This window comes from Pholcus phalangioides, unplaced genomic scaffold (assembly GCF_987345545.1).
Source record: "Pholcus phalangioides strain wild (caught in Gottingen) unplaced genomic scaffold, Ppha-v1.0 ptg000024l_1, whole genome shotgun sequence".
Lineage (NCBI taxonomy): Eukaryota > Metazoa > Arthropoda > Arachnida > Araneae > Pholcidae > Pholcus > Pholcus phalangioides.
The window spans coordinates 22,273,879-22,286,248 of record NW_028301616.1 but is presented as its reverse complement, the minus strand read 5'-3'; the positions used below and the strand labels follow the sequence as shown (position 1 = coordinate 22,286,248).

The 12,370-nt window shown below is 38.0% G+C and overlaps 1 protein-coding gene across 1 annotated transcript in view; it reads right to left on the bottom strand.

Annotated features, from left to right (window-relative positions):
• The window catches only part of LOC149068997 (uncharacterized), a 98,529-nt gene extending 88,519 nt beyond the window's left edge, over window positions 1-10,010 (bottom strand). The window contains exon 1 of the mRNA XM_089250691.1: window positions 9,562-10,010. Coding sequence (XP_089106817.1) covers window positions 9,562-9,609 — 48 coding nt within the window. The 5' untranslated portion in view covers window positions 9,610-10,010. The remainder of the gene's footprint in view (window positions 1-9,561) is intronic.
• Window positions 10,011-12,370: the final 2,360 nt, after the last annotated feature.

Sequence of the window (12,370 nt, the reverse complement as noted above, 5' to 3'; positions counted from 1 at the left end):
AACTATAAAATGTTCTTGAATAAAAAGTGGGAATAGAAGCAGCCCCGCGGGACGTTTGTTTGTTTGTTTGTATGTATGTCACTTTCAAATACAGTGGTGCCCTCGAGTGATAGAAAAGATATGCTAATAATGCGCTGAAACTTGAGTTCAGAGATATTCGGATTTTATGTACTAGCATAGCTGCCAACTTTTGGAAATGAAAATTCGGGAGATTTTCACGCAAACCCGTATTTTATGCTTAAACCACTCCCTAATAAATACAATATGGATTTTTCCAAATAAAATAGGGATTTTCCAAACATAAAAGTTAAAGCGTAGGGAATAAAATCCCTACTCAAAAACTGAAGTCAAATTAAAATAGGGATTTTACAAACATGGAAGTTAAACCCTTGGGAATAAAATTCATACGCGAAAAACAAGTTAAATTGGAGGACAAAACTTCAGTGATGTAAAAATAAATATTGTGTTCAATCAGAAACGCTGCGAACAAACATTCAGCGTGAATGACCCCAAAATCATCGGAAGATGAAGGAAAAAAGCGTCAATTTTTGAAGAACACTGACTAAGACACTTGCTTGATTTTTTTCTTTCTTTTTTTCATTTCACGAGTAATGATTACAGTCTTTCCATGACCGATGTTTATGTCCGTAACACAACTTGTACAAAAAGGAAAAGTCGGCTCTCTCTGGAACGTTTGATGAGAGGAAATTCATCGGAATAAGTGTCTTTAAAATTGATTAAATATGTTTTTGCTTATCAGTATTCATGTTTTGTTATATCGCACGTACGTAACTTCAACAAAAGAAATTTTGACAACATGCGCGTCACTATAATCTTCAATTATTATCCAGGACTATTGGCTGCTAAGCCCTTTCCCTGCGCGATAAGACAAACAGCTTTCTTGTTACCATCAGAGGGTTTTGTAAAACTTCCTTAAAAAGGGAATTTCCCCCATTTACGACGTGTGGTGTCATTTCAAAAGGGGAAAAAAAGAGTCTTCATGCCCCGAAAGAAATTCCTTAGGGATTGTTTTCATTAGCGGGGATTTTTTTTTAAATAAAGTAGGGAATGTTTAGGGACAATTAGGGATTTTTTGTGATTTTCTTAAAAATTCGGGAGATTTAAGAATTTTTCGGGAGGTCGAGCGATGAAGCTAAAATTCGGGAGATTCCCGAAAAATTCGGGAGACTTGGCAGCTATGTACTAGGGATGCGCAGAACGTTTTCATTCCGCGGGCCTCATATGCGGTGTTTACACGGCTTGCGGGGGGCGCCAGTGATGTGCTCTTTAGGGGTGCCATAATTTTGGCCGTTCCGGATTTTCTTTTCAGGATTTTTCCTGTTTTTTTTTTCCTCATTTTAAACGAGGATTTTTGAAATCGGGAATTGAGATTATTTTCATGACGTCATATATTATGATAATTATGACTCTATAATAATTAATTAGTGTCGCATAAATGCTTACATCCATCTCACGTATTTGCATGCAAATACTTTTTTTTTTGGTTAATTACGTTTTTGCCTATTGCGACTTGCAGTAGCTCCCCATTCACGCCATCGTCGATTTTTCGGCGATAGCTGGCAACTTTAATTGCCATCGACAATTCTTTTTTTTTTGTTTTCCCGGCTGTAATTTGCATTTTTACAATTTTGCCTTTACAATTTTTTCGATTGGCAACTTTAATTGCATTCTACAGTGTTTTTGTTTTCTTTTTCTTTTTCGGACTGTGATTGGCAACTTCAATCGCATTTGACATTTTTTTTTTTTTTGCTATAATTTGCAATTTGCCTTTACAATTTTTTGGGCTGCGATTGGCAACTTCAATTGCATTTCACAATATTTTTTTGGCTGTAATTTACAACTTCACTTGCCTTTACAATTTTTTGGGCTGCGATTGGCAACTTCAATTGCATTTCACAATATTTTCGATTGGCAACTTTAATTGCATTTCACAATATTTTCGATTGGCAACTTTAATTGCATTCTACAGTTTTTTTGTTTTCTTTTTGGTTTTAATTTTCAACTTCACTTGCCTTTGCAATTTTTCGGGCTGTGATTGGCAACTTCAATCGCATTTGACATTTTTTTTTTTTTTCTGCTATAATTTGCAATTTGCCTTTACAATTTTTTGGGCTGCGATTGGCAACTTCAATTGCATTTCACAATATTTTCTTGGCAGTAATTTTTCAACTTCACTTGCCTTTACAAATTCTTCCGGCTGTGATTGGCTACCTTAATTGCATTTGAAATTTTTTTTTTTTTTTTTTTTTGTATGATAATTGGAGATGTCCCTATAGTTCCCTATTTCGTATTGTTATGAGGAAAGCATGTTTAGTCAATGTATTTACCGTGTTATGCGTATTGATAGGTTTCTTCTGGAATACCTACCGCGCGGGCGGGATGAAACCCCTCGACGGACCGCATTTGGCCCGCTGGAAGGAGGTTGTGTACCTCTGTTTCATACAGTGAAATCTTGAAAAAACAATACTCGATACAACGATAGTAAACCCTTTACAACGAGAAAAATTTCAGTCCGCAGAATATCGTTATATCGGTAATTACACTGCGCATAAGAGCTCAAAATTTACGAGAGAGAAAAATTTATTCATCGCACGAAACCTTGTCGACTTTGGTCGAGTCAAAGCTGATAGGAATTTTCAGACCTTAGGCTTAGAGTAAGGGTCTTCAACCCTTGGTCAGAGGGCCGCTTTTCGACCTCGGAGCTTTTTGCCGTGGCCTGCCGACCATTTTTAGAAAATGGCTAAGGACATTGAAATACGATTAAGGGAAAGAGCTTAATAAACCCGCAGGCCTGTAAGAAACGGAGCACGAGACGCAAACAGTTTTTGGAACCTTCCCCCCCTCAACCTTATCTAATGTGGCCCGCGGCCTCACACCTAATTTTATAATAATGAACGAAGTGGCACATTAACAGATTACTTAAATAAGTAATATGCAATTCCACATCACTTAAGGTACCTGCAGTGCAGTTCCACAGCACTTAAGTGGCCCAGTTACAGGTCTGTCAAATGTCCCGTCTCATGATTCCAGAGCACTTAAACTGTCCGCGGCAAGTTTACAGATCACTCAAGTGACCCGCGGTGTAGTTTGTCGTCCCCCAAGTGGTCCGCGGCACATTTCGAGATCACCCAAGCGGCCCACGATACATTTACAGATCACTTAAACTGCGACTCAGTTCCAGAACATTTGAGCGGCTCTCTCGGTAAAGTTCTGCATCATTTATGTTACCCGCTGCACTCTTCCTGGTCATTCAAGCGTCCCACGGCACAGTTGCAGAGCACTTGAGCGGTTCTTGGTGCAGTTGCGAATCGCTCAAGTTACCTACGGCACAGTTCTAGGTTGCTTACGTGGTCCGCGACACGTTTTCAAACCAATGAAGTGGCCCCGCACTCTCCTAAAGGTTCAGCGCCCTTGTTTTAGACGGAAAAAGTCGGCATCTAAAAATACATATCGACCTAATTGCAGAATTCACAGAAATTCTGAAAAACTTCATGAAAAGGCAATTTCAGAATTTTTTGGAATTATTTCGCAATTGATAGAAATTTCTACTTCTTACTGGGAGAATAATTCTAGTATATTTTCGGAATTCTAATGAAGGAAATAATTTCAAAGTTGTAGCAATAAATAATTACAGAATCATTTAAAGTACAGTCGAATCCCGTTGCAACGAACTCCAAGAGACCGTAGAAATCACTTCGTTTTAACGAAATTTCGTTGTAAAGTAATTCCAGTTTTTCGTGCATAAGTAAACTTATCTGGAGGATTAGAAGTGTTCGTTAAAACGAGAGTTTCGCTATAACGGTATTCATTAAAACGGGATTCGACTATAATAATCAGAGAAGTAATTAATGAAAGATTTTTCCAGAATGGTAAAAGAAATGACTTCAGAACTAATAAACATTGGTAATTGACAAAAGATATAATTTCGTAATAATGAAGCCTTCCATTATTTTAGGCTTTTTGTTCGGGCCTCAACAGGGGCCCCATTGGCCCTTCTGTTGAGGCCCACCATTGAGTTGGTGGCCCGCGGGTTTCGTGGAAAGTTTCAATTTAGCCCGCGATGTCTAAAAAGTTGAAGACACCTGCCTTAAGGTGTCTTAAGGCATAGATTTCCACACACACAACTGTTATTCCGTGAAAACTCGCTCGGGGGTTCCGCGTAATCTAACGTCATGGAACTCTTAAAAAAATCTCGGAACCCGGATAGCTTGCAAATAAAAGAATTTCTTGTTATACTGATATGGTTCTTTATTTTGAATTTTGACGGGAAAAAATGGCGTTTAAACAGATTCAGGTCATTTGGCTGACCAAACAAAAGAGAAACATTAACTCCGGTAGTTTTTTTCCTCCTAACACAGACATTTTAACCATGGAAAAAATTCAACACCAATTGACCGCACATGCACCTCGTACACATTCCTCTGCGGAATTCCTGACCAATCGGCACATGTTGGAGAATGTGTGTTCTGAGTGTATGTGTGGCCCTAACGTATTTATGTTGTCGAGTTGCGCTTGTTTCGTGTTCATGCTGCCATCTGTCTTAACCAGCTTATATCCCCATGGGGACAGAGCGGGGGTCAAGTTTGGTCTGGATGCCATCTGTCTTCCATTTTCTGAAGTAAAAATGGAAAAATGCTCGAATTTTCATGTCAGTTTCTCTACGGAGAGACTTTTTGAAATGGGAGATCGGCTGGCATTCGCACTTCGAAGCTGGAAAACTGCAGCACAATTGCACACTGCACAATTTAGTTAGTTTTTTTTCACTTCAAATTATTCTTTATACATTGGATGAAAAATATGTTGGATTTTTTTTTTCAATATTAAATCTTTAAACAAGAAGAGCTCTAACTCTATTAGACAGTAAAATGCCATAAATATTGCGGTGATCTCTTAGTATATGACCCGTTATTACAGACATTCCCGTACAAACCTTAAAACAACTGATTTTTTAAAATAAAAATTATTAGCTAGGAGCAAGTTTTCTTGAACCACAAAATTTACGAGCCTTTTACGGGACACCCTGTACATTACAGAAATATTCAAAATTTGTTTGGATCCCGTGGAACAGCCTCATAACCCTCAAGGGTTCCACGGTGACTGAATGAATGAACGCCAGGATCTCTGCCACCGGACTTATCCCGTTGCCGAGATCTCTTCCAGCCCAGCTTAGTGGCAGAGTCTAGAACAAAGTGAGTGTGTACACCTAACAGTCTGAGCGTGTAGCTAGTGTTATGTATGATATTTCGGTGCTGCCATCTATACTTCAAATTGTGAGTGAAGTGTAATGATTGGATATTTGTAACGTTGTAGGCCTGTTGCTCTCTGTGGCGAGACTTTTTAACGGGGAGATCGGCTCGCATTCTCGCCTTGAAGCTGGGAACCACAGAAAACCAACTTCAGCCGACCACCACTGTGGGGTTCGAACCCAGATCCTCGCATCGCGAGTCCGTCACTATAACCACTCGACCACCACAGCGGCGTTCCACGGTGACTAAAATTTTGCTGTTAAGTACGTTTGTCATTTTGTCCGATGAATGAATTGTTTGTACGGCAAAGTAGATATATCTCCATGTGTTTCTGATTGGTGTAGAACTGGCAAAAAGAAGCAGATTTTCTTCGAAGGGGAAATTTTTCAGAAGTTCGCAAAGATTGCGTGAGAAAAAAACCCAGGACCAGTGGTGCTGATGTTGAGAATTCAGAGAATGGAAGCGAGACATTTAGACATTTGTGAAGCGAACAACAATATTGATGATAAACGCGTGAACCAGAATAAAATTATTCTCCGATGGTGCCGTTCATGCATCAGCTGATGAAGAATAAAACGCTACTGGAAACAATAAACGATAAAACCACGCTGAAGCCACAGAAAAACAACATGCTGTACTCAAACGGCAACTGATTTCCATACAAGTATCCGAGATCTCAATAATATTCCGTCTATCGATTTTGCGGCATATGTGGATATAGACTTGGAAGTCTTGTGGGGGGGGGGGGGCACGATGATGATGTCAATTCATATATACACATATAAATTAGATCAGTCAACTCCACCTTTGATGCTGGGGGGTGCATTGCCCTCCCATGCTCCCCTCCCCCCCCCCCCGCAAGACTTCCAAGTCTATAAGACTTCCAAGTATCTCCGCCCTTGGTTTGCGAAGAAACTGCTGCAGTTGAAAGTGTAGGGAATATTGTGGGACCTTCTTCGTCACAAAAGAACGTCAAAGATTCTGAAATATTTTACGAGAAACCCAGTGCTTATACAGATACTGATTTCATACCACTGTAATTATGCGAATTTTTTTCCAACTGAAATCGACGATTGTTGAAACCCTTTGGAAAGATTATCCTCAGATCAGGATCTCTCTAATCATCGTGCAACTGCGAAAAAAAAAAAAAAAGCGCAAAATCCCACTCGTTGATCCTGTTCAACACTTAGGAGCGATGAAACACTCGAATCCTATTCGGGGGAGGAGGGAATGAAATCATTCCAATCCGAAGTCATGACTACGCCCGAGTTTACTTCACACGCACACAGTGCCGTCTTAAGGCATGGGCCCACCCGGGCACGGCCCGGGGGCCTCACAAAAATGAAATCTGGTTGAAATTTTCAATTTGCCTGGTAGGGTCTCAGAAAAATCACTTGACTTGGGGGCCCATGATGCTCTCAAGACGACCCTTCACGCCCATCAAGAGGGGGGGGGGTTTGCACAGAATGCTTTAAAAACTAAATAACAATAAAAAAAAATGATAAACAGAGAGAGATCAAAGGTTTCACCTTTAATTACTTGCGTAATAACTCTATTCTGTATTAAAAATACTATACCGTGCTTTAAGATATAAAAATGTTCAAAAAACTGTCGGAAAAGACTATGATGGGAGGGCCCTGTCCCCTCTCTAGGTATAGTCCCATGACCGTCCTTCTAGTGTTAGGGAAGATAGGAAATTTTTTTGAACTGTAAGTTGATTTGCATGCATAAGTACATACGTTGATTCTGATTCTGCATAGCATTGGTGCATTAACAAATGGTCCAAGGACCAGGGGCGTACGCCAGATCGACCTATGAGGGGGGGGGGGGGCCCAAAATGCTTGTATTGGAGGAGGGAAGGACAAAAATTTCTTCCCGAGAAATTTTGAGTTACCACCCTTCAAAAAGCATTTAAATTACTAGAAAGTAGTTAATATAGCATATATAAGGGATATTTTATTTTGATATTTCAATTTTTACACCGAAATACTGGTTTTTTTTTATTCTAATTCTTGGTCGGCTTGAGGGAGGGTTGGGCACGGGAACTCTGAGCCCCCCCCCCCCTCCCCCCTGCTTACGCCTCTGCCAAAGACTTAAGTCAAACAGGAGTCCCAAACTGTGAAGATGTTTACTCACTCTAAGTTTTTAATGTGTGCTCCTATTTTTGAGATGTTTCCTCAGAATTCTTTTGCATGCACGCTTTTTTTGAATGCCGAAATTATTTCATCCGAAATGTATGAAAGCGTTTCTCAAGAGGGAGAAGGGCAAAAAAAAAAAAAAGACATTTCGCCCAGGACTCAATTTGTTAGGACGCTGCCTTCATAGAAAACAATGTATCTTAACCACATGCCAATTAAATTTTATGCGAATATTTATATTGTGGGAACATGGAACAAATGTGAAAGAAACAAAACGAACGCATAAAATAAATTAAATACATGCTAAGTATGTTCAACCTAATCTATATGTTTAGAAGTAGATGATTAGGTTTTCGTGGCCATTGTCAGATGAAAGGTGAATTTTCAGGCTTTTAAGGCCGTCGTTTTTTATAATAATTTTTCATGATACAAAAGGCTTTCAGAAACACATTAAACTCAAGATATTTATGTAGTTTGTATTAAAAGATTTCGGATAGAATAGTTTACGCGAAAGTTCAGTCTAATCTCAATAATAATCGAGATATAAATATCCCAATGACCATATCATTTTCCCAATATCTCATTCATATCATCCATATCATTTTCCCACATTTCAGTATGAATCTTTTCCAACATATATTAACACAGTATGGGTCAGCGTAGGTTTGGATACACATGGTTTAAAAAACCATTACATTAGAGTTTTTCTTTTGGTATTTTTGAAAGTATATATAAGTACATCTTATAACATCAATGGTTAAACAGTAAAAACTATGGCTTATGCGAATTTTCCCTAGAAGGAGTTGATTCTCTGTCGGTGTCATTTTTTGAAAGCTGCTGGAATTTTACGAGTTCAGCGATTTGTAAAATCGCACCATATTAAGGGAATCGGAAATAAAATTCAAGAAACAACTATTCAACTTTGCAGAGTAAGATTTTATCTGTTTTCATAGATAACAGCAAAACAAAAGCAAACTGCACAGTTCGCACTTAACACATTCATCACTACGGACAAGATATCTCGTCTTCCAAGAATATTCGCCTATCGCTAGCGACGAGATAGCTCGTTCTCTACATTAGGGTTTTTCTTATTATTGCAGCGTGTTCTCAGCGACTTATTTATTAACTTTTCAAAGCATTCCAATCCATATTATTTTGCTTTCACATTACAAGGCGCTAACAGCACAATTTTCATGGTCTTTGGTGAAATTTTTGCATAGACTTGATTAACTGATTTCCAATTACTCATCATTGCGGAAAATGCTAAAATGGTACAGAAAAGTTGCGATTCAAAATTTCGATATCTGGCAGTTCCTAACTCCCACGTTTTGTACACCAAAGTCGGTGAAAAGCAATCTCAGATTTGGTTTCGAAAAGAAATTGCTAAATTCTAGTGAACGTAAGGATACATCAGTTCCTAGAAATTATTTCATGCATCGTCAAGTCTTCCGATATGTCACGAATGGAAGAACAACATTACGTGGACACAATATCCGCAACCTCAACTAAAAGCTACGTTAACACGGAAGTGTCTCGTGTGTAATTTCCACCAAATTCTACGAGAAACACGCTATCTGTGCAGAACACATGCACATCAAAGCCTGCATTTTGTGTAGCGCCTTGCTTTGAAAAATACCGTAGTATAGAGAAATTCTAACTTTATGCCAGATTTATACACTTATAAGTTTTAAATCATTATAGAGCACACATTCGATTTATTCATTTATGTTAAAGTGAAGTAACAAGTTTTATATCAATTTGCGCGTTTTGTTTTAACTTTAGCGTAAGGGGTAGATTAAATGCTCGTCATTACAGCAATGAATGTGTTTAATAATAACCGTTTCAGTTAATTAAAAAACCAACTCTAATTAGTTAAATTGCTGTATTGTTTCAATTAAAAATATACTAACAGCACCCATTCACATCCGTTTTTCAAAATATAAAAAATAATAATACGTTTTTATGAGGGGTGAAACACATAGAGGGTTAAATTATAATGAAAAAAGAGAAGTAAAACATTTTCATAATGATAAGAAAAATCATAAATTAGGCTGTATATTTAATTTGTTTTAATTTGATTTCTTTCAGTTTTCTATAGCTAATGAAGAGATTGAATCGAAATCGATTGCACTATAAGACATTAAGGCTCAACTCACCGGAGATGTCGTAGCGTAAGACGTATATCCAAACTGCGTGTATGACATTACGTATCTCGATGATATAATATAACTTCTTCCAATTTAAATCACGTCAAACACACCATCATCATCATAACGTGACGGACAAAGTTTTTCGGGAAAAAAAAAAAGACAGTACGCAAATCCTCCGCTAAACGTAATCCTATCTATCCGTAAGTAACACAATTTTCACTGGGATTATTAATTGGATTAATCTCCAATATTTATGGATTGGGGTTTTTTTTTCAAATTCAAATATACTCGTAACACGAAAGGTATTTTTAATAAAGAAAATGAAACCGAAACACTTGAATTGGAAATTAAGAAGAATCGCCTCGGAACAAATCGCATGCCGAGAGGAGAACGAGTGTAGGATTGCCTTTCCGTCGTCGTGGATGGCCCATGTGGTCTGTGTGTTTGTCTGTCCAATCTAGTGCGGTTGACAAGTCCTTGCCGTCGACAGTGCAAAAGAGGTTGGAGGCAGTGATATGATGGGGGAGAGAGAGAGAGAAGGCATTTGCAGTGGAAACTTCCAGCCGGGGCTAAGGTGGGCTTGGCTTTCCTCAAACACACACATCTGACAAAATCCCGCCCACAAAGTGCGCCGAAATGCGTCGCGTACGAGAGCCTCGTCTTTTCTGTTCTTATCCGCTTTTTCTTTTTCCTAGTTTTATTTTATGATTCTTTCTGGGTTTTTTTTTTTTTCGCTCCGCCCAGTCTATCAAAGTTTTATAACCCGAAAACATCTGTACCTGACTTACCGAACACAAGGTGCGGAAAACGGAATCCAAATAAACTTTTTACTCCCTCTCCACTTTACGGAACGAATAGATTTATTTCTGAGAAATTCGGTGAACGGAAATTCCGTGAATTTTAGGGAACCATGTATAGTCATTGGCAGAGCCCGGATTATATGTACCAACAAAAAGGTGGAGGCGAAAAATGCTCTGAAAATATGCATATATGAACTGTAGCATACAAAATACACACTAAAATTATTGCAGCTAACGAGGATCAAATTAGATAATTCCTGTTGTCAAACGACGGCAAAATGTTATGGCACGTTTTTAAAATTTCGCGATGGCAAATTTGTAAATAATATTTTACCAATACGCGATACACTTAGGCTTTTTGATTTATTACAATTTGCCCCTCCATTGTTTCCTCATAAACTGAAAGAGAATGACAAAATTTTGCCACTTTCCAAAATTTTGACGAACGAGACTTCGGAATGCGAACAACTCAATTTTTTGGGAAAAATGACTTACAACATTTTGCCTTCTGATCGAAGATTTTAAACCCGACCTCTAGGTTGCTAGCTTGAGTAAACGGATACCAGCAAAGGAGGCTACAAACAACTTTAGCAATCCAAGAAATTAACCTCCATGGTCCTCCACAACCCGGAGCAAGGCCCCCCTAAGCTGAGACATTTGGTGTGCCCCAAGTCAAACTTTTCACGGTCCATTTTATAGTGAATTTATAGCATAAAAAATGATGATAGTTGTCCCGGGCCCCCAGGACCTAGAGCCCTGCCAGCCCCACCCTTGTAAGGGGCCATGTTCAACTCTATACAGTATATACATAAATATTGTTTATCTTTTATGTAGGTAGGGTACAAATACTTCACTATCGATCATTGCTCATATGCTGGAAAAAACCGATTTTATGAACATGTAATGAGCAATATTCATTTGAAAAACTGTAAAAATGTGATTGAGCTTTCGTAGAAATTCAGGTATATGTACTTATTCTGAAAGTTGTTCATTTATATACATTAAAATGCTGAAAATTATCAAAATATGCAAATGTACATAATCCGAGCTCTTGGCTTTGGTATTGATTATGTAGATCAGTGTCTTTCAACCTCTCTCATCTCGTGACATACTTAAATTTCGACTCCAAAAAAGAATAGTTTGAATGAGTTAATTATATCAGCACAGACATTTTATTACTATTTATAATAAAAATGTAATAAAATATAACTTGATTAAATATCTGAACTTGACGCTTTTGTAGAATATTTTCATCTTGGTATGGGGAAATTTTGGACAGGCGCATTCTCAGAACACTTCTTCCAAGAATTCCAGCTGAGATTGGTCTTTATTTTTAGTAATTACATGAAAAACAGGATTTGCACGAGTGTGATGTTAAGAATGGAAGAAGTATTGTGTCCCTCCGATCTTTTTTCTTTTTGTAATAATGTATTTCGAATTCCTAGACCAGTTGAAACGATTATTGATTAAATCGAAAATCTCGTCCCTTTGATTTGTGGATTTGCATTCGGAATGGTGAACAAAATTAAAAGTATTCTAATATAACTTTTTGCGAACAAACTTACTGAATACTTAAGTTAGGGTTCACTACCGTTATCAGTAGACTCATCCAACTGAATTGCTTTCGTGTTTAATCCTTTTGAGTGAGATATTACATGTATGTTCCAAAAATTTTACAATTACAGAGCATGCCGTGATAGAATAATGGATTCTGTAATATTGTGGTCCTCAAACGTTTGCCCGCCCCCCCCCCCTCGTGGTTCTCCTTTAATATCAATTATTTGAACTTATTTAGAAAATAATTTAGTTACTTTCCATCGAAATTTTTAGCCTCATACCTACGTTTAAAAGCCTGGTGGTACTTAAAGACCACGGTATACTTTTGGCTCTGCTATCTGGCTCACGCATACTCTTGTTTACCTCACACACTCCCACACAGTTTTAATTTATATATGTCTCTTACTAATAAGGAGAGAGATCTCGATTGACAACTTTAACTTTATTCGACTTTGCAG